We start from the raw sequence: 25,817 nt of genomic DNA, 5'->3' as shown, positions 1-25,817 counted from the left end.
CCTTTGTGTTTTTAAATCAGGAGGTGTCATCAGAACTTTTGTCTAAGAAGTACGCCTACTCTGCAGAAGATCGCCACTCTGCTGTCAGTAGTCCAAATGCCCATCAAGTCTGTGCAAAGGCCAAAACCTTTGGTTTCCAAGTCTGCCTTGAGTACAAATCACAAAATGCTGCCTTCCTCAGAAATTCACCTCTGTACAAATTAGTTGGAGAGAACGAAGCCAAGATCATTATAAAACCAGGTAGACATACTACTTCAAAGTAATAAATATTTGTGGAGTAGTTTGCAACTATTCAGTTACAGAATGCTGAACATAATTAATATTTCAAGATACATTAAACTTTGCACAAACTAATCTAAAGACTGATGTTGTTTGCAGCTCATACAGATGCAGCCATAGAAAAGCTGCTGCTGGAAATCCAGGCAGGACCAAAATCTGCTTCTAAAATAATCACCATGGCAACAGTGGGAGAGAATGAGGAAGAAGAACATGAAGACTCTGTGGTTCAAATGAAGCTGAAGAAAATTCTGGGAATTGATGAGGAATATACGGTAACTCATAACTATTCTAAACCATTACCTAAAGCAATGTTTTTGTTGAAAATATCAACTGCCTATCTTATAAAAACAAATTCACAATGATAGTTTTGACAAATATCTTGCATCCTTGTCCAGAGTACATAGTGCCAAATAAGGTGGTACATACCAAAGACCTTTTTGTATTGTAATCGTGTATTGATCCAGTGTAAACAGTATAAATATGTTTAGATTAAACTTTCAAATCACTACTTATTTATACCTTTAACTGCACTGGGGCCTTTACAGCTATACAGATTTCAGCATTACTCTCACTGCAGAGGCAAATGATCCTCGAATGGGTCTTTCTCCAGTGATAACAGGGGTGGGATTTAGGATGTCCAAAACATAACGTTAGCCACCCAATGTGGACCATTAATTGGTGACCAACTCACAAGTTTGAAATAAGGTCAAATACACCACTCTCAGGACCATACTGTAACGATAAAGTATTGCAAAGGGAAGACCCAATCTATTAAAGATGTTAAGTCTAACTAGAATGATACACACTAGAAGCTCTGATATTGTGACACAGAACAGAAGAATCAGCACTTGATATTTTGAAAAGATTTGTTGATTCTCCCTACAACGCATTTAGTTCAAAGGAGTAAGACCACTCAGTTTTGAATAAAGAACATTAGGACACAATATTATACTCAGGTAATTTTCGATAATTTAGTTATTGTATTAAGCTGGTATGATAGAGGCACGCAAGGCTCAACCACATGTGCCTCTACCACACAGCCCGAACCAGGAATGCAACTTAACCATGCATCACCTTACCATGCATGCCTTTATCATGCAATTTCAGGAATGGCAAGGGTGTATGTGCTGCTAATTTTGCCACTACTCCGACCCCTGACTCCCACCCTAAGACCAAAATTACAAAACCCTACCTGCCCCCCACCCTAAGGCCTAAATTACAACACCCCTACCTGCCCCTCTGCCCTAAGCCCTGAATTACAACCCCCTTACCTGTTCCCCTGCCCTGAGCCCTACAAATGCCCTATTCCTTAAATACTTCCCCAAACCCAGCCCTTAAAGTTACCCCAAACCCTAACCTGAGGAACTGAGCCATACAAACTTACCTCCTCTTTAAAAGTACACTTACCCCTTCCTGAGCCTAAAAACTTGCCACCGACCTAACCGTTAGCGACCCAAATCCGAGCCCTAAAACTTGCTCCCTCCTTAACAGTATCCAGACACCGCTCCCTGAACCCTAAAAACGTATCACTGACCCTCCCCGCAAAGGACCCCCAGCCCAAGCCCTAAAACGTACTCCCTCCTTAAAATTACCCTGAACCCCTCCCCCTCTCTCTCTCCCTCCCTGAGCCTTAAAAAACTTGCCACCACCCCACCCTCCGATAGTGACTTCCACGAGTCTGCCCTAAAAACTTGCCACTGACCCCCTGCAAACCCCACCCGGCCCCTGCTCCACTTACCTGTGCATGACCATGTCCACTCCCCATTCAATGCTCCTGTTCCTAGTCCCCACCCATACCGAACACTAGATTGCATTTGCCTTAACCACGCTTATGCGGCAAATGCGCTGTTCGGGCAAGCATCGTTACGCTTGCGGGCTACCAGAACAGGTGACTCTTGCGACGTACTTCTGGATGTTTTGCTTGTATTAATGTTCCAAAATATGTACAGATAAGTAATTTCTGAAGCATTTCAGTCAAGAATATCAAGGAATGTCGTGCAAGACTACACATTTAGTCAGCGTTTCAAATCCAAAGAGGATGGTTTAAAACAAACCTCAGATACTAGATTACTGACTTCTACAATTATTAAAGCCAGAAGGATAGTTCAGTCCTTTTTAACACCATCTAAAAATATCAATCAAAAGGGAAAAGGAATCAATTTTAAAATCCTCTAAGGACAAGTCCATGAGCAGTGGCAAAAAGGAAATTTGAGGCAAAAATCAATTTGTTTGGCAAAGAATGATTCCATATCTACTGCATAAAGGCATCAGCAAAAAAGCTGTATAAGATAGGAAAAGTAGGGTGCTGCGCTAAACAGATAAAATCCAATGCGTGATGAGGTCTGTCCCATGAAAAGGAATATTATCTTTGCATTGTGAGATGGGTGTCCTCACATTGAGAAGAAAAGAAAAAAAAAATGTTTTGCCCCTCCTTTGGGGTTTCTTCTTATATAGTCCTTATGACACTTTAATGTCATAGTGTAACTCCACTAGCCCCTCAATCGTATTGTTCGTTTACATATGTAGTCACGAAATACACTTAGCTAATCCTTTATTCTTTGCCAAGCACTTATTGTGAAGGACTTAACTTTCCGGGCCTCATAAGTTTGTCAATGGTAAGAAATATACAAAGTAACAGTTCATGGAATCGGGTTGGAGTTGACTTTCACACCGAGCCATCTCACAGTGTTCATTGAAAGACTGCCCTTTGTATGTAAAATTAAATATGCTTGGAACTAATAGCCTAACGCGTGCAGAAATGCAAATTAATAATTTTTCTTGCTAAGGGAAAATTGCAGCTCAAGAAAGAACATGTTGAAAGCTTAAAATGCATGCATGAGGGTTAAATGAATTAAACTTAATTGAAATGAAATATATTGCATCGAATCATTATATTATAATACGAGAATAATTGTTTCACCATTGTGTTATTGCATGAAATTGATTATCCAAAACTGTGGCCTATTGCCACAAATTTTTAACATCCATAATGAAAAACATTCTTAAAAACTATTTTACTAAAATTATTGTAATAATTAGGGTCTCTACTATCAAATCTATTCATAATACATTTTCAATGAAAGGCAATAGAACCGTTAGGCATCACAACAGGATTCTTAAGTTTCCATCGGTACGTGAATAGTAAAACATCATTTAATGAATAATCTTGTTATAAAAATCTATAAGCATTATAACTAGTTAGCTATGTATGTTCTCCTTTTCTAACATTTGCAAGCTCCCTTTAACGGTGCTGTTATTTCATTTTTCTCTATAACTTTATCATTTTATTCATATTGTGCAATGTGTACATTCAGATTTTTGCGTCTACATTGGTAAAAGTGTCATGTTAAGAGATTTTGAAATAATTGCACTTCAGTATCTAAGAAAAAATACAGAGATGTTAAAACTATCACAATGCTATTCGGCATTGCTGAAAAAGATTGTGCATTTATATGATTATTTAATCTTTAGGTCAGGAATGGAAGCCTGCGAGCAAGATATCAGGGAAAACATGAACATTCCAAGAATTCAAATCCAGACATTGCTGAGGTTGCAAAGGCTAAAAAACAACTAAGTTCATCTAGTTCATCCAGTTCTTCCTCCTCATCTTCGTCTTCATCAGCTTCTCGTCCCCGGCCTTCTAGTAAGAGAGAGCACCAAACACAGAAGCCTTCAAGGAGCCTCTCAAGCAGCAGTGAGCAAAAAGAAGGTAGGAACTCTAGGAAAACCAAGGGTCGTAGCAGTAGCAGCAATAGTAGCAGCAGCAGCAGCAGTAGCAGCAGCAGAAGTCACAGCAGCAGTAGCAGCAGCAGCAGAAGCAGCAGCAGTAGGAAAAGCAGTAACAGACGCCATCACGCTGCTCACCAGGGAAGCCAACAACAGCATCAACAGAATAGCAGGAAACAATGGAGCATTAGCAGCGCTAGCAGCAGCAGCAGCAGCAGTAGCAACGAGTCCCACAGGAAAAAGGTAATGTACCAATTCAGTTTTGATATGAATGATATACTTTTGACAAATCATTTTACAATACTAACCTCCAAGTATCCCACTGAGGACCTGCTGCTGTGCTGATGACATATTTAATATCATAGCCTCACTTGAGGGGGATTTATCATCCTGTGATTTTAATGGCAGCTAGAAACCACCTTTGCTGTTCATGTGATGCCGAAGGCCTTGCTTTTAGTTGGACATTCTGGGATGGTGTCGGTATTGAAAACCTTATAGATGATGCAGTTGCAGAATGTTATGCTTGAAGAATTGATATTTGCTTATTTGTACAGCATCAACTATAGGTATGGTGGAATGACTAGTGTTTTACTGTGTCTGTTCTCATTTTTGTACCACAGACAAGCCCTGATATTTATGACCTTCATTTCCACCCATCAAACAGAAATTCCGTAAGTGGTATTCAGAAAAAGATTGTAAGTAGTTGCATTCTTTAGTACCTCATGTCAATTTTCACAATTCACCTCCAGAGAGCTAAGACATATGCATCAAGTGTCAGATGCCTCCAAAAGAAAAACAGAAGACAGGACCTCCTGTAGCGTTTCCCTTTCTAATGTGTGCACTACTCCATTTCTCTAAGATTAGCACCAAGGGGCAGCTGTCTAAAAAAAGCATGAGACCCTCATTGCCGAAGTAATTCATTCAAATTACCAGTGCCTTTTATGTTTACCTCTGTTAGCATATGGCTTACAAATGCAGGGATAAGTGTGTAGCTACAATTGTGAAAAGTGGTTTATTGCAAGGGTGCATGCTCTTAGGTTTGTTTAGGTGCAGTTTGGACAGTCATACATTACCTGCTTTATCCTACTTTCCACAGAACATAATTCTGGTTGGAGGAAGGCTCTCCCATGCTTCTAGAGGGACTGTCTGCCTTTTGATAAATTGCTTTTAGCAGGAGATTATGAAGCCAGGCTGATTCATTTTCCACAAATACAGAAACACACTGCCATAGGGCTTACCTCTTACGGCTTAGGTATAGCCATGATCTGCAAGTGACAACTATGAAAGTTGCAAAATTCAAGTTTTGCTTTAGGCAAATAATATCACAGTTAGCATTTATGTAGACTGCACTACAGCCGTACATTTTCATAAACCACATTTTTCTTATGTAGAATCCTAAGAAGAGGGATTCAAGACAAAGATCCTCCTCCCAATCCAGCTCTTCAAGGAGCAGCAGCAGCAGTAGCAGCAGCGGCTCCAGTGCAAGAAGATCTCAGAAGGTAACTGCCGTATGCACCATGAAACTAAGGGCCCGATGTATGATCCAAGTTTTCAGTCACAAAGCTTGCAAGTTACAATATCACAGGGCTAGTGACAGCAACAATGCTGATCTCTGTGTACAAAAGCATATAGAGAGTCTTTCTGTTGCACAACTTTTAATGAATCACAAAAGAAAATGTAATGTAAATCACCCACTTCTTAGCAATTCATTATGCAATGTGCAATTGAAGCTACAAAACATTAATATGCTTGTGATTGTTGACAGGAGGTGGTAAGTGGTTTCTGTCCCTGAGATACAGTTTCCATCTGCAGAATGGTAATTGACATTTGGATTCAAGGGATCACTAAATACTCCTCGTAAAACCGGTCACTGAATTAACATTTTCAACAGAGGGTCCCCTATAGCATATATATCAATAAGGCAGGAGTTTGTACGACTCTCCCTGAACTCCCTAGTTTATAGGAATACCTTATTGATAACTTTGGGAGCAATGGAAAAAAGCAGCACCAAGAGGATTTTTTAAATACATTAAGTAGCCTCAGTACTGTTTGTGATCCTGAGATTCGCTTGGTAATATATGTCTAAGTAAAGTATGTTAATATGTTAAATGAGCAGAGTTTAGGCTATAGAACTCACACTAATTGATAAGGGGATGCAGCTAGTTAATTGGATTCAAGTGAGTCTCAATCAGGTTCTGCGCTCCTGAATGTGTTTTGCACATTTTGATTTACATTCTGATTAATGGCATTACTAGGTAGTAAGAGATAATTTTGGTTTGGCATGTTGGTTGCATCGTAGATGAGTTGCGAGTAGTCTTTTTTGTTTTTTATTTCAAGGTAGTTGCTTTACAGTACTAAAGCTAAAGAGGTCATTTCTCATTTGGTCATCTGATTTTCTCCACCGTCTTGTGTGAGTTTTAGTTGTAGTAATCTGTAACTTTACATTGAGGTTAAGCCAGCCACAGTGTTGTCGGATTTGTGGGGCTTTAAGATAAACACTTTACAAAGGGCCTATGGGAGGCATATATGGAATTGGTTGACAGCCATTACAAGGTCCACTGGCCCTATATAACACAACTATAGTGTTCCATGACATGGTAGATATGTTTGTGAAAGAGGGTGGTGGATAACGGTACACTGGGCAGGTTGAGGTTGAACTTGATAATGTGATGATCAATCAAAGTGATATTTTTACCTGTAAATGGGAAAAGGTTTTGAGTTAATTATTCCATCAACATTATAACCAGCCGTATATGTTGGTCCAGTAACAAAAATGTGGAGGTTGAGCGATTAAAGTCTGGTGATCATTGAAGAGGTATTTGAGAAGTTCAAACTTTAAGAAGCATAGATTTGTGTGGAAAACTGTAATTTCTGAATGGAATTCAGGAGAATGTTTGGGAATGCAGCGTGTGAGTGGTTCATTGGCAGATGAGCAGGATGAATGTCATGCTAGATGAGCAATATACTAATCTGCTTTAATTCCAGTTTTGTGTAATCTTTGCCATGGCCTGTTGATAGTGAGATTGTGTACACTAGCGCTAGTCCCACACTTCATTATGTTTGGGCAGTTTGTGCACCTGGTTGGAATGGTATAGCTTTGTTCAATATAACTGATGCATCATCCAGTCAAGATGAATCTGTCCTTTCTTAATGACAACCAGTGTAGTTAATATTGTTTTATATAGCATAGGAACAACACATTATTAGTGTTATGTGCACGTATCAGATGGTGGAGATGGTTTGCAGATTTGTGACACGCATTACCACCTGTAAGGGTATCATGGGCTGTGCAGGTGAGAGCCACATGAAGTTGCTACTTTTCTACCTTAAACTTCAAAAGTTAAATGTACATGTCCAACTTAAATGATATGCATGTTGGCCTAGGAGCTACCTACTGCCTACCTTAGGGGTGACATATTTGTAATAAAAGGGGTGTTGAAGGCTTGGCAAGGGTCCTTAATTGGCCAAGTCGAATTGACAGCTTAAAACTGCATAGAGGCTGCAATGGTAGGCTTGAGACATGTTTTAAGGAGCTAATAAGGCAGCTGGCACAATGAGTGGTGCAGGCCCACTGTAGCATTTAATTTGCAGGCCCTGGGTATAGGTTATACCACTTTACTATGGACCTATAGGTTAATTAAATATATTAGTCAGGTTGAATCCAATTCTACCATGTTTTACGGAGTGAGAACACTGGCTAGCAGTGATAAAGTGCACAAAGGCTTAAGTCCAGAAAATCAAATTGGTCTGTGCATAATCCAGATGATGTGTTACTGTTCGTAATGAAATTATGACAATAAATCGGTGTTCTGTACCTAACTTAACATTGCATTAGTGTTTTGTTCATAATCAGATGATGTGTTAGAGGTGCGTGGGCAGCACAAATAATGGAAGGAGGGTCCTCTTTTTAATCCAGATGATTATTTGTAATTTGGAGGTAAATTGTGACAATGCATTAGTTTTTCTGAGCTATCTTAGAATATAAATTCATGTTGTTTATGACAATTAAGAGTATCAATATTGCAGTTTGAAAGAAAGAAGTGGCCTGTCTGTTCTTTACAATAAAGTAGAGAGGGTGGTATTGCTTTTCCACATAAACAGGTGATGGGCACCTGGCATGGCTTTTAGGAGATCCACAGAAGGTAGTAAAGTTACCAAAGTGTGTCTAATAGCTATTTGAAAGACAAAGAGACTGTGTCACATGTCATGGCATGTCTGGAAGGAGGGTGTAGGGATTCGTGGGATTTTGCTCTCCCTCAAGTATGTGACCAGTTTCATGTGCTTTGTAGAGACTAAAAATCTACTCAAATCATTTTGCAAGTTCCAGCTAGGGAACTCAGAAGGGGTGTACAAGTGACATTTAAAGGAGCGCAAAGGACTTCTACGAACCTCTTCTGAAGCATGTGTCAGTTCAACATGCCTGAAAAGAAACTGATGCTGGCTTTTCAGTGCTCCAAGTTAATTGCTGCTTTCAACTTTTGTCACGTGTCTTTAGCCTGCATTTATGGGAGACAACAAACCTCCAGTGCTGGCAGTTACTGCTCAAGCGGTGAGAAATGACAACAAAAAGCAAGGATACCAGGTGATCGTGTACGCGGACTACCGCAGCTCCAAGCCCCAGATCCAGGCCTATGCAGTGGAAATCGCTGCTACCAGTAGGTGGCGCGCTTGTGCAAATGCGGTTGTTGTCAACTCTCATGAGGCACAGGTGAGGTATTCAAAGACAGCCAGAAAAACACAGAAAACAATGGGAAGGATAATATCTACTCAGGCTTTGAAAACTTCAACTCTAATAAATGGTGTCTTTTACATTCTGATTTTAGGCCTATGTGAAATGGGGTCAGAATTGCCAAGACTACAAAATTGCTGCAAAGGCTGAAACTGGTCACTTTGGCAGTCAACCGGGCTTGAGGCTGAAGGTGGAGTGGCCAAGAATCCCATCGAAACTGAAATCGGCTGGAAAATGGTAACATTTACTTTTTGTAATTGTAAATTACTTATTGCGCATGTTCAAAAACAAAGACAGTACTACATATTCTGTTGGAGATGCGCTGCAGAAATATATCTTCCTTTGGGTGACGTGCAAGGTTTTTTATCAGTAAGCCCGCTCCATGTTTCATGAGGTTTAACTAGGGTCAAACATGCTGTGAGCTCAGCAGGTAAAATATGTTGAGTTGAAAGCATAAGCCTAATGCAACAGTGCGAAGAAGATGTCTTCTCAAAACCAACACAGCTTAGATTGTGTTCATCTACAAAGTTGCATATGTTTTCAAAACAACACACTCTTGTGCTTACTGATTAGTTCTACAGTTTTCAGTATCCTTTTTATCTTGGCAATGTTTCCTATTATCCTGACAGAAACGTTGGTGTTGTTAGGAGTAAACAATGCATCCCGACTATTTTACTTGCTACCCCTGGCGAGAAGAGAGATTTGTAAAAGATGGCTAGACTCGGAGCACCCACATCTAATAGCATGGTTAAACTCGATAAAATGTACCTGCGAACTAGATACTAAAGGCAACGCTAGTCAATCTAATGAGCTATGGAAGGGTTATATGACATGGCTAAAATAGGATCTAAACTTTAAAGTAGGTGGGGCTGGCTGTCATCCCGGATATAAGGTCCAAGGATTACATCATGCCATGAGCTCAGTGTTGGTTTGACCCAGTTTCCGCTCCCCTCCTCCAAGATGCGGGCCAGGGTGGCTCGGAGTCTCAATCTGCATAGACCATAGACGGATCGAGGGTACACCAAAACGGTTCGGAATACAGCAGTCATGGTGAAATGAGGACAAAAAAAAGCAATATTTCCAATTACTTTTCTTTTGAATAAATAGAAAACAAATATAGTTGTCTGTACTATTTGTCACATGTGGGTTGTTTCCAATATTTAATCAAATTCGGGCAGCAAAGTTGGTGTCTTATACCACTGCGAAAAGTATTTAATCAATGTCCTTGCATTCAAAGTGGGGCTTGTTTTGAATGCACAAAACAAACTATCAATAAGATGCCCCAATGTCTCACACCACTGTCCTTAGTAATGCTTGCTTCAAATCTAGTTATCTCTGCTAGACAATGTCACGCCAAGACATCACTAGACTGAAAACTACGGGGAAAGACCGGAGGGAAATCCTTCACTCCCTTTGCACTCAGGATATTGAATCAGGAGACATTCATCTTCACAGAACATTTTCGACTCATCCATTACCAATCCACCGTTACATTACACAAAGCTCCCTAGCCATTAGATAGGTACCCTCTGTATGCCTACAGAGGGTCAAAAAGTGTCACAGTTGTAAAGTTTGCAAAATTGCCAAGAACATGACGGAAGTCGAACTACCGAACAACAAGAAATGGCAGATAAAAGAACTCATTACTTGCAAAAGCCAATTTGTAGTATACGTAATCCAATGTCCATGTTCATTGAAATATATAGGAAGCACGAAATGTGAACTTAAAAAGAGAATACTGGAACACGTCAGAGCAACAATCAACAAAGACAGGAGCAACGCGGTTGCCAAACATATGGAAACCAATTATGGAGGAGATTGGAAATCCCTTGTGTTTTATGCTCTGGAAACAATACCCCTACATGAAAGAGGGGGAGATCGCGAAAAAAACTTGAGGCAAAGAGAATCACAACAAATTCTCAACTTCAGGACTTTCACGCCATGGGGCCTCAATCAAAGCGAGGAACTGTACATTCATTTGTAGGAGTTTCACTGACAAAGGGGTTTTAGGTAGATCCATTTAGTTTTTTATAACATAAAAAAAGTACCAAAAAACATTTTTAAAAAATTTCAAAATAGATACACATATAAAAAATAGCATAAAAAGACCTTTAAATAGATAAATTGCAACCACATAGATGTAACCCCTTTTTCCAAAATCCAATAGAAAAAGTGGAATTGCAGCCCACTGGAGGGCAACCAATCAGTATAGATATTGACCCACTAGAGGGTTTTATTCTAAAAATCTGTTTGCGCAAACATTAAAAAGAGGGTGATAATCGGAAAACAAAGAACCGATGATATAAAGGCCATATGCAATGACACATAGCTAAGCGCTACCCTGCAGACAGCATTAGAAAAACATAATTAGGAAATGAAATCAAACACAACAAGTAAATATGAAAAGTCTTCTGACTATATTAATACAATATGGATTGTAATGTAAGGGTTATTTAAGTGATTACCAAACTGGGGAACTAAGTCCTTGCATGAAATGTTTATCGACATTAGGTTGCAAAACCACGAGGTCCAGAATTCTATGCTTTGAAACTGATGACATCGATAATCACATGACTAACAATATTTGTTTTTATTGGTTAATCTCAAAAGTGCAATGACAACCGTGATCAAGCTATCAGTGGATGGTGAAACGCGTTGGTTTGTCTTGAGACTGGATACCTGTTAAGACAAATAAAGAATTGGGACAAAACTAAGCAAACTGTGAGTGCGTGCTAATTGGTTTCCTGCCAGGGAACCGTTGGATGATGAATCTTCGCGAAATTTTCAAAACTGGTGGGGTGCTCCGGTCAGCTCCTATCCTGAAAGTTTGGGGGTGATTCGTCAATATATATATATATATATATATATATATATATATATATATATATATATATATATATATATATATATATACACACACACACATACATACATACAAGGCATGAGTCAGAGGCAAAGATGGAAACTACAAGCACTTTTTTCACCTTCACCAAAGACCTACATTAACTCTGCCAAGTTTATTTCTTATAATGCAGTGCACTGCATGTTGAAAATCTTGACATCTCAGCCCATGTCCCATGTCTGCATCAGAAACTAATGATTTATTTCACTTACAGGGCTGCACAGTTTGTTCCAGGAGTTGCTCTTATAGCTGGTTTCTCTGAAAAGTTACGGAAAAATCCCTCAAAGCAAGCAAAAATCATCCTTTCTCTGAGCTCCCCAAGAACATTTGATGCAGTTATGCAGATTCCAAGGGTAAATATTACAACTGCTGATAGCAGCACATTCCTGTCTAAGTAGAAAGTTGATCAGAATGTAATGCTTTGTTACTGTTTCCTCTGCAGCTCACACTTTATTACAGATCCATTCAGCTCCCTGTTGCGGTCCCTGCTGGTCGCCCCATCCAGACCTCGGACATTCAGTCGCCCAGCTGGAATACTTTCGCTGAAGCTCCAGAACACCTCCTAGACAAACTGAGAGGTGAATATGACCAGTAGTCGTATCAACATGTTCCATTGATCTCTGATGTAAAAATCATCTTGGAATTAACTTGAGAGTTTATTCATATTAGACAATATCAGAAATGTGTGCTAAAATCTTTAAATACGAAGTTTTTTGCAAAATAAAAAATATACGATCTTTCCTGACAACCGTCATTGGCACTTAAAATATCAATAAATTACATCAAAGTCCCCCCAAAATCAGTGCTTTTTCTTATGCACTTCTTTTATTTACTCACATAGAGGTTTTCTAAGTTTCAAATGCACATAAATAATGCATAACTGAATTACGGTGGGTATTTTTCAGTGTTTTTAAATATAAGAAAATGTAGAAAATCAGTGGTGATTGGTGATTATACATTTCTGAGTCACACTAATTTCTCATTGGTTGTTTTTTCAGTGCTTACACAATATTTTCACACAGTCATTAATTGTGTCAAATCTCTTCATTCAGACTGTTGAGTCTCCTTCTGGTCCTGTTTCTACATGTTTCTACATGTTATAGACTTTAATGGACTCAAACCCAAGTCGTCTCACTTCTGGCCCTTCACATTGTAGGCCTGAAATGTAATGGCTTTCCCCTGATCAGGGTCCCTCCCCCGTCTTAATGTGCTATAACCCATAATAGTTTGACACATGTAAAGGCTCATAACTGGCCAGTCCTACTGGTGGGCTAAAATGAAATGTATTTCATCTGTCAGTCACACCTCTGCCTACTGATATTGACTATAATGGTTTTAGACATGTTTTGTACCACTCATGCCTGATCTTTAAGTAACTTGCTATAGTCTTCAATTGTGTCTCCACTATTTGTATTGTCACTCCTGTCCACTGCCACAGTTGGCATGGGCACCTACGTCATTTTGATCTTGACCAATCGCTATTCCCAAGTAAAGGGCATAGAATGATTCCTAAGGTTCCTGTCATTATCATTTTTAACTTCCTAGTACTTGATTGTCCACTGTTACCCAATCCTGGCGCTAAGCAGGATTGTGTTCATAGTTTTGTGGCACCTGTTATCATTGTATGCAGCCAAAGGGCACCACTCCTCATAATTATATATTGCACATCCCAGTTGACAATCCCAGAAAGTTCAGCCCCAGATATTACCAACTGACCTGAAAAAATGCTAATCTCCATGCTTTTTAGTTTAAATTGACAGTAAGCTATTTGTGGCCATTGGTGTTAAATCCTGAAGCGCACAGAACATATATATATATATATCTGTGAATGTGTGTGTATATATATATATGTGTATATATATATGTGTATATTTTCTACTGGCGGTCGCCAGTAGATAGTTATAGTTAGGACCGTGTTTCCATAGGAAATCTGAAAATTCTATTTTGAATAACTTTGGCGCCGGTTGACGAATCCTTGTAATATCTGACGTCATCAACAGAGGATTGCGGTTGCGTGAGTTATAGTTGCCTGCACTAACTATAACGGGGGAATTTGATTGGTTGCTAACCAAGGGAAATGTCCAGCTAACTATAACATGTGTGAAACCTATGGTTTTTTAAGTGAATATATATATATATATAGATATATATATATATATATATATATATATATATATATATACAAGTAAACACCGAAAAAGAGTCACACGCATTCAAAATGGAGTTAAAGTATTTCATATAAGTCCTCCATCCCCTGCTGCGCTTTTTGGCTCTTCAGCCTTGCTCACGCACTGAAGAAAAGCCAATACATATTTCAGGGGCTGGAGAACTTACATTTAATGCTTTAACTTCATTTTGAGTGTGCATGACTCTCTTTCAGAGTTTACTTGAATATACTGGCCAGGGACCTAGCCCGACACCACGCGCTACCCCTCATGTTGGCAGCAAGGCATTTGCGGGAAACAAAAGGAATCATATATAAATACATACACACACACACACACACACATATATATATATATATATATATATTATAGACACCAAAAATCTTAAATCAAAACTGCTCTATCTTCAAATGCAAATGTCACAACAAAGTTGAAAAACCATCTGGTAGACAAGATTTTAATCAGGTTTTTACCTTCAGTGATGTTAATAAGAAGGGTGTTTTGCTGCAAGAGAGAAGTTCAAAATAAAAGGAGTAGTGTGTGTTTGTGCGAGGCTGTTTTCTAGCTTGAAACCTTTAATCCATACGCTGCCACCCTTTTTATAAGGTAAGCCTTCCTGAAAGGTGTACGTGCAAAGCACTTTCGCTTTCTAAAAAAAGCTTGTCTCAATTTATTTATTTGCACGTTTTTATATAGCGCAAACTCTATCCAAAGGTGTCAGAGTGCTTTACAATAGAACCAGTTACATTAAATAAGGACAGAATACAAGAATTACATAAAAGATCAGAAACAGATAAACCCACATAAGCATGGTAGTAAGTACATACGTCTACTACAGATACTAGTGGTTAGAGTTACACATATATACAAGTTGCAAATTCATTCAAGATTACATTTTAGGGAAAGTTGAAGCAATTAGGGTTGAACAAATAAATATTACATATTTACACAATATGATCTTCTCGCCATTGCTGGGGTTCTTGCTTTCGGCCTGGCCTTCAGGGTGTTGTTGCACTCACGGGCGGGGTTCTTGGGCCTAGAGGGATCCCTGGGCTGGTGATGGCAGTAGGGGTAGAAGGCGGTGGGCAAAGGCAGCTGGGGTAGTCTGCAGGTAGATCTCGGTATGCACTGAGGGAATAAAGCCAGGTTGTAGACATCTTGCCCCGAGATGGGCCCAGCTGAATGGACATGCCTCCCAAAGAGCCCCAGACCCCCGCCTGTCTCGACCGCCTCAATGGCTAGATTTTAGCACCCCCTTTTCAATGTTATACGGGTGTTCGTGCACCCAGTGCACTGTAGCAAGCCCTCTGGAGAAGCTCCAGCACCTGGCCCGACCTCAGCCGATGTCAATGCTGCTCTCCGCCACCGGGTCCCTCTGCGCTGCAGCTGAAGAACTCCAGGTCTCAGAGTTATGCTGCAGGAGCCCCCATCCTCTGACTGGGTAAAGAGGGGAAGTGTTATTTCTTCAGTAGACTTCAATTGACTTCAGTAGGATCAAGAGCGGCAAAAGACTCAATGAATTGCTAGGAATGCATTGAATGAGATGCACCACCCCTCAGACAGAGATACTTGTTTACTCCTTCAGATACTCAGCCACACATTTGCACACATATTGACACCAAAACACAAACTCTCATTGAGATTCATGCACACGTACGCTCATGCACCTACACATGCATCAAAATACAGTCACTCACACATAGCAACACCTGTGTTTTAACTCCTCTGCCCATATAAGTCCTCTTTACTCTGAGGCTCTGCCTCTAAGGAGAAGGCATGTTTTGATGGTGGCCTAACAGCACTGACACTGTTGAGAAAAGGGCCTCTGCTGTGCCCTTTCCAAAAACCTGCATACCATAACTTAGGACCATGTTTGATTAAATTTGTGCAGACTAGAACAACCGTTAAAGGCAGCAGGGATCAGACTTTTTTGTTGATGCATTAGTTTAATGCAGTGACTACAATTACATACCTCAAAACATACCACTACGGAGAGGCATGTGAAAAATTCCTGCTCTCTAGACTATTGTTTGCCCTTCCCCACATGTTAAAAACACTCATCAGGAGTTACAGTTTGAGTGAGAAGAAGAGAGGGGGTAAGAAGGCTGGGAGAAAGGCATTTAGAGAGGGAAAGTGGTTCGATTGCAGAGAAAACCCTGCAACTGGATGGTGGGGCTAAGGGCTGATTATACCAATCACACGTTTTCAGTTTCAATGTGAGGCTGATGTTCATTGTTGAGGCTTCACCCTATTGCTGTAATTGCAAATGCAATCTTTGAGTGGATCCTGGAAAATCAAAAACTGTGGTTTCCAATTAAAAACAGACACAAACATTAAGGGACGGGATGGGAACCCAAACCAGCCCTGGCAAAGAGCTCGGCCGGTCCCCTGGGGGTTTGGGGGTGCGGCCAAGGTCCTTGCCATGGCCGGTTTTGGCTGATCCTGTTACAGGGTCCGGTTTTGCACCTATGCTGCAAAAACGGCCCTGTAACAAAAACAGACCCAGGGGACAAAGATCGGCCCGCACCCTGGCAGCCCACCGGGGCAACACCCGGTGCCCGCTACGGTCAGTCAGGCCCTGCAAACATTTCCAGTTTTGGACGGTTTTACCAATTTTCATCAATAAAAAATTTAAACCAGATACCTGCAAGTCAGTCTACAAAGAGGTACATTCCAGTTCATGAAAGAATGGTACTGTGATGAAAAATAGAGAAGAAAATGCACACGCTTATAAGGGATCACCAGTGCCAGATGCACTAATGTACCAGTCTCAGATTTGTGCGACCAGTGTGCAAGCCGATCTATACACTATTTTATCTATTTCCAAAATTTTTACTCAGAGGGAGTCAACATCTGTCCTTTCTCATTTATATTCATGATTTATGTCACAAATTGTGACTCACTCCTATTGGTGGCTCTCACAGCAGACCACCATCTCTATGACTGCTTACAATAAAGATTTTGAAATTGCAAAGAAGCCATTTGCTTCCTTAAAGGAAATAGAGCTGCTTTTAAAAAGTACAGCTGTTTTTTCAGAATGTTCTTTAAGAGTTGGCAATGACAACTGCCAACTCTCCCTAAAACATTTACAACGTTCACATTTTGTGACTTGGTTACCATCCAAACTAGAGGCTCGGTATCTTTTCATTGGTTAGCAACTGTAATTACAGTTGTAAACCATTAAAGCCTTGCATAATGATTCAGTATTTGAAAGGCACGCCCACAACATGCTTCTTCCTAGTAGCACACCGGGATCCATCTATAATACCAAAACCAATCAGTACAACATTACCAGAGGCTACAACAGGGATTCACATACTACAAAAAACATTTTTGAGGTTGAAAAGTCCACCTTGGAGTGTTTGTGAATAAAAAAATGTTCAAACATATGGCCCTGTGTCCTCTAGATGGCCAGAAGAGTAAACATATACAATTGTTGGGCTTTGACATAAGGCTTAGAGTTCTGACAGTTAAGCATACTCTTTAGATTTGGATGGCAGTTATGGATAGCAATTGCTATCTGTGGTTCATTTTTGATTCCCCTGTCAGCCCCCTTATTATCCTTCCTATCAGTCATTATGAAGGCAGTGGCAGGAACAGAAAGAAAAAGGTATGCTAAAGTCCATTCATTTCTCTAAAGCCCATGTGCGTGCCCTTCAGAAGTCAATGGGAAGCTGTTAATGGTTTAGGTGTGGTAGAAGGGTGGTGATATCAGTTCCCAATGGTGCATCATATTGCTTCCAATACTCCTTGCGTCTTTGTTAGTCAATGTCTGTGTATTTAGAGTTAACATTTTTTTCTTCTTGCATGATAGTATGATATGCTTCATTAAATTTGAATTGAATATTTCTTAGGTGACTGCACGGTATCCAAAGATAGAATCACCACATTCAATGATGTTGTATTTACCTACTCAATGGCCAGAAGTTGCTACCATGTCCTGGCCCAAGACTGTAGCCCTGAGCTGAATTTCCTGGTGATGATGAAGAAAGTGGAAGAGTCTCCTGACCAGAAAGCCATCAATGTCAAACTGGGCAGCTAGTGAGTATTACCAGTTTTACAAGATGAATGCTCAAACATGAGTGTGTGTGGTGTATCTTTGGAGGTACATCTTTCACGATTAGCACATAGGTGTTCATTGTGTCTCTTATGTGAAGAATATTTTCTTGTGATATGATTGTCTAAGGATAATTGTGATTCTACTGAGAGGAGAGATGAATAACTAACATTTGTATTTTACATAAACCTTCTGCCACAACTATTCAAACATCAATATGCTGTTTTCACATTTACTTAAAAAATACATGGCAGATCTAATCTGACCTCTTTTGGCACATTGTTCACCATTTGTTCACATTAGATAATTCGTGTGCATGGACACACTGGTTAGTGTGGGCAGCAATATATTCACATAAATGTATGCAGCAAACCTACACATAGTAATGTCATATCACCACTTAATTTCATAAATTTATAGAGAGAGTCTTTTTTACTGTGGGCTCAAATTCATCCAGAAATATTACTGAGAAGAGGTATCTTGTTTATGAAAAAAGTAGCATAAATGAAATTAGTAAAAATAAACTTGCAGACGAACATAGATCAGTCATGGGCAATGCTCACTGGATAATTCATTCTCTGCAAAAGTAATACTGAATTAGGATCAGCAGATTAAAAGTAAGAATGGCAGAAGCAATGTTCTCTGGCATGGCAGTTGAACCGCCATGAAAAGGCTGGTGAGGATGCACACCGTAATCCCAACGACGGTGCCTGGTAGGCACTGCCACCTTTTTTGGGATGGAAAGGCCTTCGACGCACCGGCGGGCTCAAGGAGCTTGTCGGATGTATGGCAGTTAGATTTTTCGACTGCCGTGGTCCTGCCCGCAATTATAAAATGCCAGGCGGGAAATTACCTCACTATGGCACTGAACCCGCCACTGACACCCTGTTGGTGGCGGATTCACCGCCATCTTAATGACCCCTTAAGGGCCTGATTTAGAGTAGGTGTGGGTTTAACTCCCGTAATTCCATGTGGCATGATCATGCAAATACTCTAAAACGTCTTTGAAATTCTGCAGAATTACACAAGCAATTCTGCATTTAGTGTTTAAATGCCAACTCACTTCCTAAGTGGATGCCAGGATGCATTTTACACTAAGAAATAGAGCTGAATGCAATACAACAAGAATAGCAATGTGAGCACCTAGATGTGCTTTTGGGGTAGGATTCTCCCCTAACTTACTTCTGGCATTTAGCTCTATGTCCATGGGGCAAAATGCACCCTCACTTCCAAAACGGATGCAAGGATGCATTTAACACTAAGAAATTGTGCTAAATGCAAAACAACTCAAAGAGCAGTTCTTGCTAAATTAGTTTCTGTGCTAATTCCCCCACCCAAATTACTCCTCATCAAACAAGAGGCGTAACTGTGTAAATATTGGCAATTCCCTCCCAAAGACAGACACAGAATTACTTAAATTTTTCTGATTACTCCGGCATACTTAACAATATGCTCTGGCCGAATTTAGAGTTGGGTGGAAGGGTACTCCATCACAAGAATGACAGAGACCCCGCCTGTCTTATTAAAAGTGTATTATGTCCTAATGCAGTTGTAATGAGGCATAATGTGATTAAGCAGTCATCCGCCAAACCGAATAAGACTGTTAGTGTTGTATTCAATGGCTACACACTTTTGATACAGTGACAGATGATTGTCAGTATTGAAACAACAGATAATTAACAAATAGATATAATCTGTTCTTTTCCTTCTTTAGCGATATTGACATGTATCCATCTGCTGACTCCCTGAAGCTGATCATAAATGGCATTGAGGTGAATAGCCTGCCATATGAATCCCATTCTGGTACGTAATCAAAGAACCTGCCCTATCGATAAAAAATATTATGTGCTTAAATTAAGAAATGACGCAAACAGCTTACGTGTACTATATTCATGTATGTTATCAATTTAAATATAAGGTCATAATGTTCCCTTACAATTCGTAGATCTCCATTGGCCCTCTGCTTTGTGTCATTGCATTCAAACTTGCTCCTGGCTACTCTTTCTACTTTCCATATAATTTCTTTTGACCCTGCTCCCTTCTTTACTGTTAGAGATTGGGTTTCTGGTTTGCAGCGGTATGCATCATGCCCAAGCAGGAACCTCAACCCTAGTCTGTGTAAGTCAGATACATACCCTAAATTAACCTTTCTCCAGCTTCTGGCAGCTTGGCACAGAGCAGTCCAGCTTAACTTAAGAGGCAGTGTTTAAAGTATTTGTGTAACACTACAAACAGTAAAACGGTGAAAACACCACACAAAAAACCTACCTAGTGAGAAAAATAGAGCTTAATTATTTGAACAAAACAGGATCAAAACGACAAAAATCCAATAAGTATAACTGGAGTAAGTATAACTGGAGTTATGAATATTTAAAGACTCAATGGAAATGTAGTGCTTAAAAGCATGAAGTGCCAACTTGTGCTATCTGGTCGTACTAAACCCGGTCAAATCCAAATGTTCAGGTGGACCGTAATGGAGCATGGGTCAGATACATGGACCAGAATTGGTCAGCTAAAACAAAAAGGAGGATTGTAACAACCCTTTGCCGTCCCTAGCTCTTTAGACTTTTTCCAGACATAAGTGTACTTTGGGCTTTAAAAATCCACGAACAAAATGCTTAATCAACACATTTGCTTGAGTAAATATATCCACTTGACAACTTATTATATTCATTTGTTACTCATTTGATTGTTTTAATTTCTTTCTTTGCAAGAAGTGTTAACAAATCTGAAAATGTTTATCCCTAAAGTTCCAGCATTTTCAAACTTTTGAGCGTTGGTTTTTTATGGCTAATCTTTGTTTATATAAAGCAGAGAGCTTGAGCCCAAGGTCTATATTTGATTTTGCTTTGTGGATGCTAAAATAGCAGCTTTTCCCTTGATGAAGTGGGAATCAAATTTCCAAGAAACATCTTTGTTTTGTCGAGTTGTATGTCTAGAACCACACCATAACTCAGGTATTGAAATACATTTTTGCCATTTTTGAGTCAGTCCAACTATGATGATTTGGGGTAAGAGAGGACTGTTATTATTTGGAACACCCAGAAAATGCATAATCCTTGCAGATCAGTAGAACACCTGCCATTTAGTAAGTGTGCTTATTAGCCAACTCATTGAGTTGTACACAGAAATTTCGAATTAAAACGATATGGGAACAGAATATACAATATGAGCCAGTTCTGAAGAACAATTATCGCTAAAGGCCAAACCTCTCCTATTTCTTAACATGCAAATTTCTATCCCTTATTGGATCTAATTCTAGCACTTCTTAGATCTCTGCAACTTCTGCTCCTCAGTACATTATATACTGCCTTTTTTTACATAGAGCGAACTTGACCTAAAGGTATAAGGTATCAGAGCACTTTACATGAGCACCAGTTGCATTACACAAGGACACATTCATTTTTGTTAGGCACGTGGAAATTAAGTGATTTGTCCAGAATCACAGGATGTTGAGCGTCATTCCTGAGACTTGAACCTAGTTCCCCAGATTTGAGATGGATCGCCCTAGCCGTTAGGCCACATCCTCTCCCCTTTTTCCTTTGCATTTTACACGTAACACATTTCTTTTCATTCCAGAGCCTCAATTGAGGATGGAAAAGGAGGCTGATGGGCTCGTTTTGATCGCACCTGACTTTGGCATTGAGAAGCTTTACTATGACAGAGTCACATGCAAGGTATTCTTGTGCATTCACTTATTGCATTGTTGACCATATTGACAAGATAACATATATTTATATTAGATGTCTCTTTTATGCTTTATCATAAAGGTTACACCAGCTTTGTGGATGAAGGGCAAGACTTGTGGTGTTTGTGGCCATCATGATGATGAGCGCGAACATGAATATCAGATGCCAGATGGATTTGTTGCCAAGGATGAGGAGAGTTTTGTCCAGTCTTGGATTACAGAGGAATCTTGCTCTGTTCGCCAATGATAAAAGGTCCACAACCAGTAAGTGACAATCGTGTTACCATCTATTAAATGCAACCAAGTCTATCCCATAGAGTGATGGGGGTCCACCTATCCAATGACACAGGAGCACTTTCTTCACATTTACCTTCCAAGTTTCTTACAAGTCATTAGTGAATATATTACCTCAATATCCGAAAACATGTTGTGCTCGCTTCTGGTCAGTGTCCAGAAAGCTACACGATAAGCATGATTTCGGTACCTATCCAAGTCAAGACAATGGTACAATGACAGGTAGCACTAAAAGATGACGAATGAGAGTTTCCACAATTTGAAGAAACATAAATATTAGAGCTTTAAATATAGGACATGTTTGAAATAGACACAATGTGTACTGGTTTTAATTGGACATGCATCAGTGTCTCTTGTTTTTCAGTTGGATGAATGATGGCATAGAAAATGGTTTCAAACAATTTGAAAAGTTGTCATAGAAAAGCAACAAACACTTTAAATTGTTTTGTCAGAAATAGGTAGTTGAGATCTTTGACTGTGAACACTGTATGAATTGACCTCTCAGTTCCATATTAGTAATATTACTCTTTTTGTACAGATTCTTATCTAGACCCTGCTGACGGACATTTGTAACTAGGCGTGGATTAAGTTTCGCTTGACACATCTGAAGAACTGCAGTGTGCGGGATAGAGTAACCACTCAGAAGATAAGATTTCAACATCTTTCTTCATTAATGTGTCATTTAGAAACAGAAAACATGTTCTAAATTTGCCTAGAAACGTTAATTTACCATTCAACCTTAATAAATGATCAGTACAAAAACCCCTATAAATATATCATTTCCAAATAAACAATGCATTCATTAAAAAAGAACCACATGGGCTTTACTTCATTGACAGAAAATGTTTTGTGAGAAATATATGTTTTACCTTCTGCACTAAAGAAAATCGAAGTGATTGAATTAATTTTTGTGTGTTTTTCTAAACAAATGAAAAAAATATTGGGTACTGTTTCCCGGAAATAATACAGTCAAAAGTATCCTTTATGTGCTCCACAGAAATTGCCTCCTGCCCTATGAGCCTTGGGGCTAGCATAGGGGTGACTTACAAATATTAAAAAGGCTGAGTAGGCCTGGTAAAATGTTTAATGTGCCAGGTCGCAATGACAGTTTAAAACTGCACTGCAGCTGTACTAACAAGCCTGAGACATTCCTTTAAAAGGCTACTTTAGTGGGTGGCTGTAGTGAATAAAGGCAGGTCTGGTCCAAGTAGTATCCATGTAAGTTATTCAAGATAAGATGTTACAGCGTAGAGCCCCACCAGGTGCAGCCTTCCTGCAGCTCAGCCCATCCACCAACATTCCACTGACCAACATTCTCTCACCACAGTCACCCTGGCTGGGCAGCAGGTATAACACATCTCCTTTCTTTATATTAAATACAGAAGACTCTAAATGAAATAACAAAGAAGTCTGATGCAAGCAAAGGATGGCATACAAACAATGGCATACAACAGAATGACAATAGATCCATTGCCACACATAAGCAAAGTAGCAACTATCTGAAACGTCAGCATAAAGATGATAGATGGAAAATATCATGCTTCCAGGGCCAGATGTATGACCTGCCAAATAGCGCCTCGCAAATTGTGTCGCATTTGTGACTCGCAATTTGCGAAGCTCTATTTGGCATGTATAACAGTTTAACACTGTTTGCGATTCCCAATGGGGTAGCAAATTGCTGCGAGGCTCATGAATATTAATGAGTTTCTTGCAATTTGCAAGCCCATTGGGAATGACAGGCCCTCCCAGGAATGGGGGCCTGATGGGCTCAGCAGACCACCATGTCTGGGCCTGCTTTTAAATAAAGCAGCTTTTTAAAAAAAATGCAGCCCAGATCTAAAATTATACACTTTGGGATAGAGAATGTCAATGATACATTCAAGGCTCGATAACTAGCTCTTTCATTCTCTGGAAGACTTCAAAGATGCCTTGCCAGATGCCTTTGCTTTCTTTTGTGGCACCCAGGAGGACCATTTGATTTAACTTATGGAATTGGTTGGGATAATCGAGAAAGTTATCATAAATACCAAATCAAATAAGTGGCAAATATCCTTTTTTGTGTAAGATTGTGCCAATTTAGCAGCGTAAAATGTAATTCGCTGGGTTTTTTACATAGTAAAATGACACACATAAAATTAGGTTAAAAAAGAAAAACTGAAAAAAAAGTAATGTTTTAATCGCAGGAAAGTTACATATAAATTGTGATATTATGAGGAAACTTGTAAAAGCCTATGGGAGAGTTAAGGATACCTTAATTTGCAGGTAAACTAGTTTATAATTCAACAAAAGGATGACAGACAACATAAAACCAAGTTGAAGGCAAATAGGAACACATTGCTAGTTCCACAATATGGACAGCATCAAATATAAAAGCCAGAATGTAAAACGAAATAATACTAAGTAAATGCAGGGTGAAAGTTACGAGATGAGCATAACATATTGCACAGCAACCACATTGGAGCTTACCTTGAGGAGGTATATATATATATATATATATATATATATATATATATATATTCACTGAAAAAACCATAGGTGTCACACATGTTATAGTTAGCGGAAATTTTACTGATAAAAAACCAATGAAATTCCCCCGTTATAGTTAGTGCAGGCAACTATAACTCACGCGACCGCAATCCTCTGCTGATGCTAATACTGTATTTAGACACTTATTTGCCCATGTCTTCTTCCATACATTTTTAGCTATACATATATAACAAATATTTTTTTTTCATAAAGACACATATGTCATCAGCAGAAGATTGCGGTCGCGTGAGTTATAGTTGCCTGCACTAACTATAACGGGGGAATTTCATTGGTTTTTTATCAGTAAAATTTCCGCTAACTATAACATGTGTGAAACCTATGGTTTTTTCAGTGAATTTGCAAGGTTTTTTAAATGCTAATTCCTAACTATAACGTGTGTGAAACCTATGGTTTTTTCAGTGAATTTGTACGTTTTTTTAAATGCTAAGTTACTTTACGCCATTCGTGGCGTGCGCGCCCACTTAACGCAGTTCGTTGAGGATTCGTCGACCGGCGCAAAAGTTATTCAAAATAGAATGTTGCGGATTTCCTATGGAAACAGGGTCCTAACTTTAACTACCTACTGGCGACCGCCAGTAGGTAATATGCAAATCACATAAGTAGTTCTGCAAGAGAAGAGCTGAAATGTAGTAAAACAGATCCACAAACTATTTTTTATTCACAGGATGTAGGGCCAGATGTATGACCTGCCAAATAGCGCCTCGCAAATTGTGTCGCATTTGTGATTTGCAATTTGCGAAGCTCTATTTGGCATGTACAACAGTTTAACACTGTTTGCGATTCCCAATGGGGTAGCAAATTGCTGCGAGGCTCATAAATATTAATGAGTTTCTTGCAATTTGCAAGCCCATTGGGAATGACAGGCCCTCCCAGGAATGGGGGCCTGATGGGCTCAGCAGACCACCATGTCTGGGACTGCTTTTAAATAAAGCAGCTTTTTTAAAAAAAATGCAGCCCGATTTCCTCAAAGGAAAACGGTATGCATTTAAAAAAAACAAAAAACGTTTTTGCTTAATTTTTTAGGGGCAGGCAGTAGTCCCTGGTACCACTGTCTGGCCTTAAAAAATAATATTGCATGCATTTGCAAAGGAGAAGGGGTCCCCTGGGAACCCCTTCCCATTTAGGAATGTATTATCACCTACTTGAAGTAGGTGGCGATTTGCAAGTGTTTTGCGACTGCAATTCCACTCTCAAAATATTGGTACAAAGCTTTGCGGTCGCTATTAGGCAGGGAACGTCCCTTCCTAATAGCAAGTCGCAAAACAGTATTTTGTGAGTCGCAAAATACTGTTTGTACATAAGCCCATGCTTTGAGCGAGGTCTAAGACCCGTTTGCACACGCTAAAAAGCGTTGTACATCTGGCCCGTAATGTTTTAGGGGTTTTAAAAGAGCATTGTTAATATTTCATATTGTATAGCAAATACCATAG

The 25,817-nt window shown here is 39.5% G+C and overlaps 1 protein-coding gene across 1 annotated transcript in view; it reads left to right on the top strand.

Annotated features, from left to right (window-relative positions):
* LOC146834619 (vitellogenin-A2-like) overlaps window positions 1–22,653 on the top strand; it is a 70,517-nt gene extending 47,864 nt beyond the window's left edge. Inside the window, exons 21-34 of the mRNA XM_085602094.1 lie at window positions 21–240; window positions 379–551; window positions 3,751–4,248; window positions 4,626–4,676; window positions 5,397–5,504; window positions 8,501–8,713; window positions 8,829–8,971; window positions 11,851–11,989; window positions 12,079–12,214; window positions 17,656–17,842; window positions 19,573–19,661; window positions 21,438–21,535; window positions 21,629–21,810; window positions 22,379–22,653. Of these exons, the coding sequence (XP_085458220.1) occupies window positions 21–240; window positions 379–551; window positions 3,751–4,248; window positions 4,626–4,676; window positions 5,397–5,504; window positions 8,501–8,713; window positions 8,829–8,971; window positions 11,851–11,989; window positions 12,079–12,214; window positions 17,656–17,842; window positions 19,573–19,661; window positions 21,438–21,535; window positions 21,629–21,793 (2,220 nt within the window). The 3' untranslated portion in view covers window positions 21,794–21,810; window positions 22,379–22,653. The remainder of the gene's footprint in view (window positions 1–20; window positions 241–378; window positions 552–3,750; window positions 4,249–4,625; window positions 4,677–5,396; window positions 5,505–8,500; window positions 8,714–8,828; window positions 8,972–11,850; window positions 11,990–12,078; window positions 12,215–17,655; window positions 17,843–19,572; window positions 19,662–21,437; window positions 21,536–21,628; window positions 21,811–22,378) is intronic.
* The last annotated feature ends 3,164 nt before the right edge of the window (window positions 22,654–25,817 follow it).

The sequence above is a fragment of the Triturus cristatus genome, chromosome 4_2 (genome assembly GCF_964204655.1).
Source record: "Triturus cristatus chromosome 4_2, aTriCri1.1, whole genome shotgun sequence".
In the NCBI taxonomy this organism is placed as follows: Eukaryota; Metazoa; Chordata; class Amphibia; order Caudata; family Salamandridae; genus Triturus; species Triturus cristatus.
The sequence above is the reverse complement of the archived record's forward strand: the minus strand, read 5'-3'. Positions and strand labels throughout refer to the sequence as shown.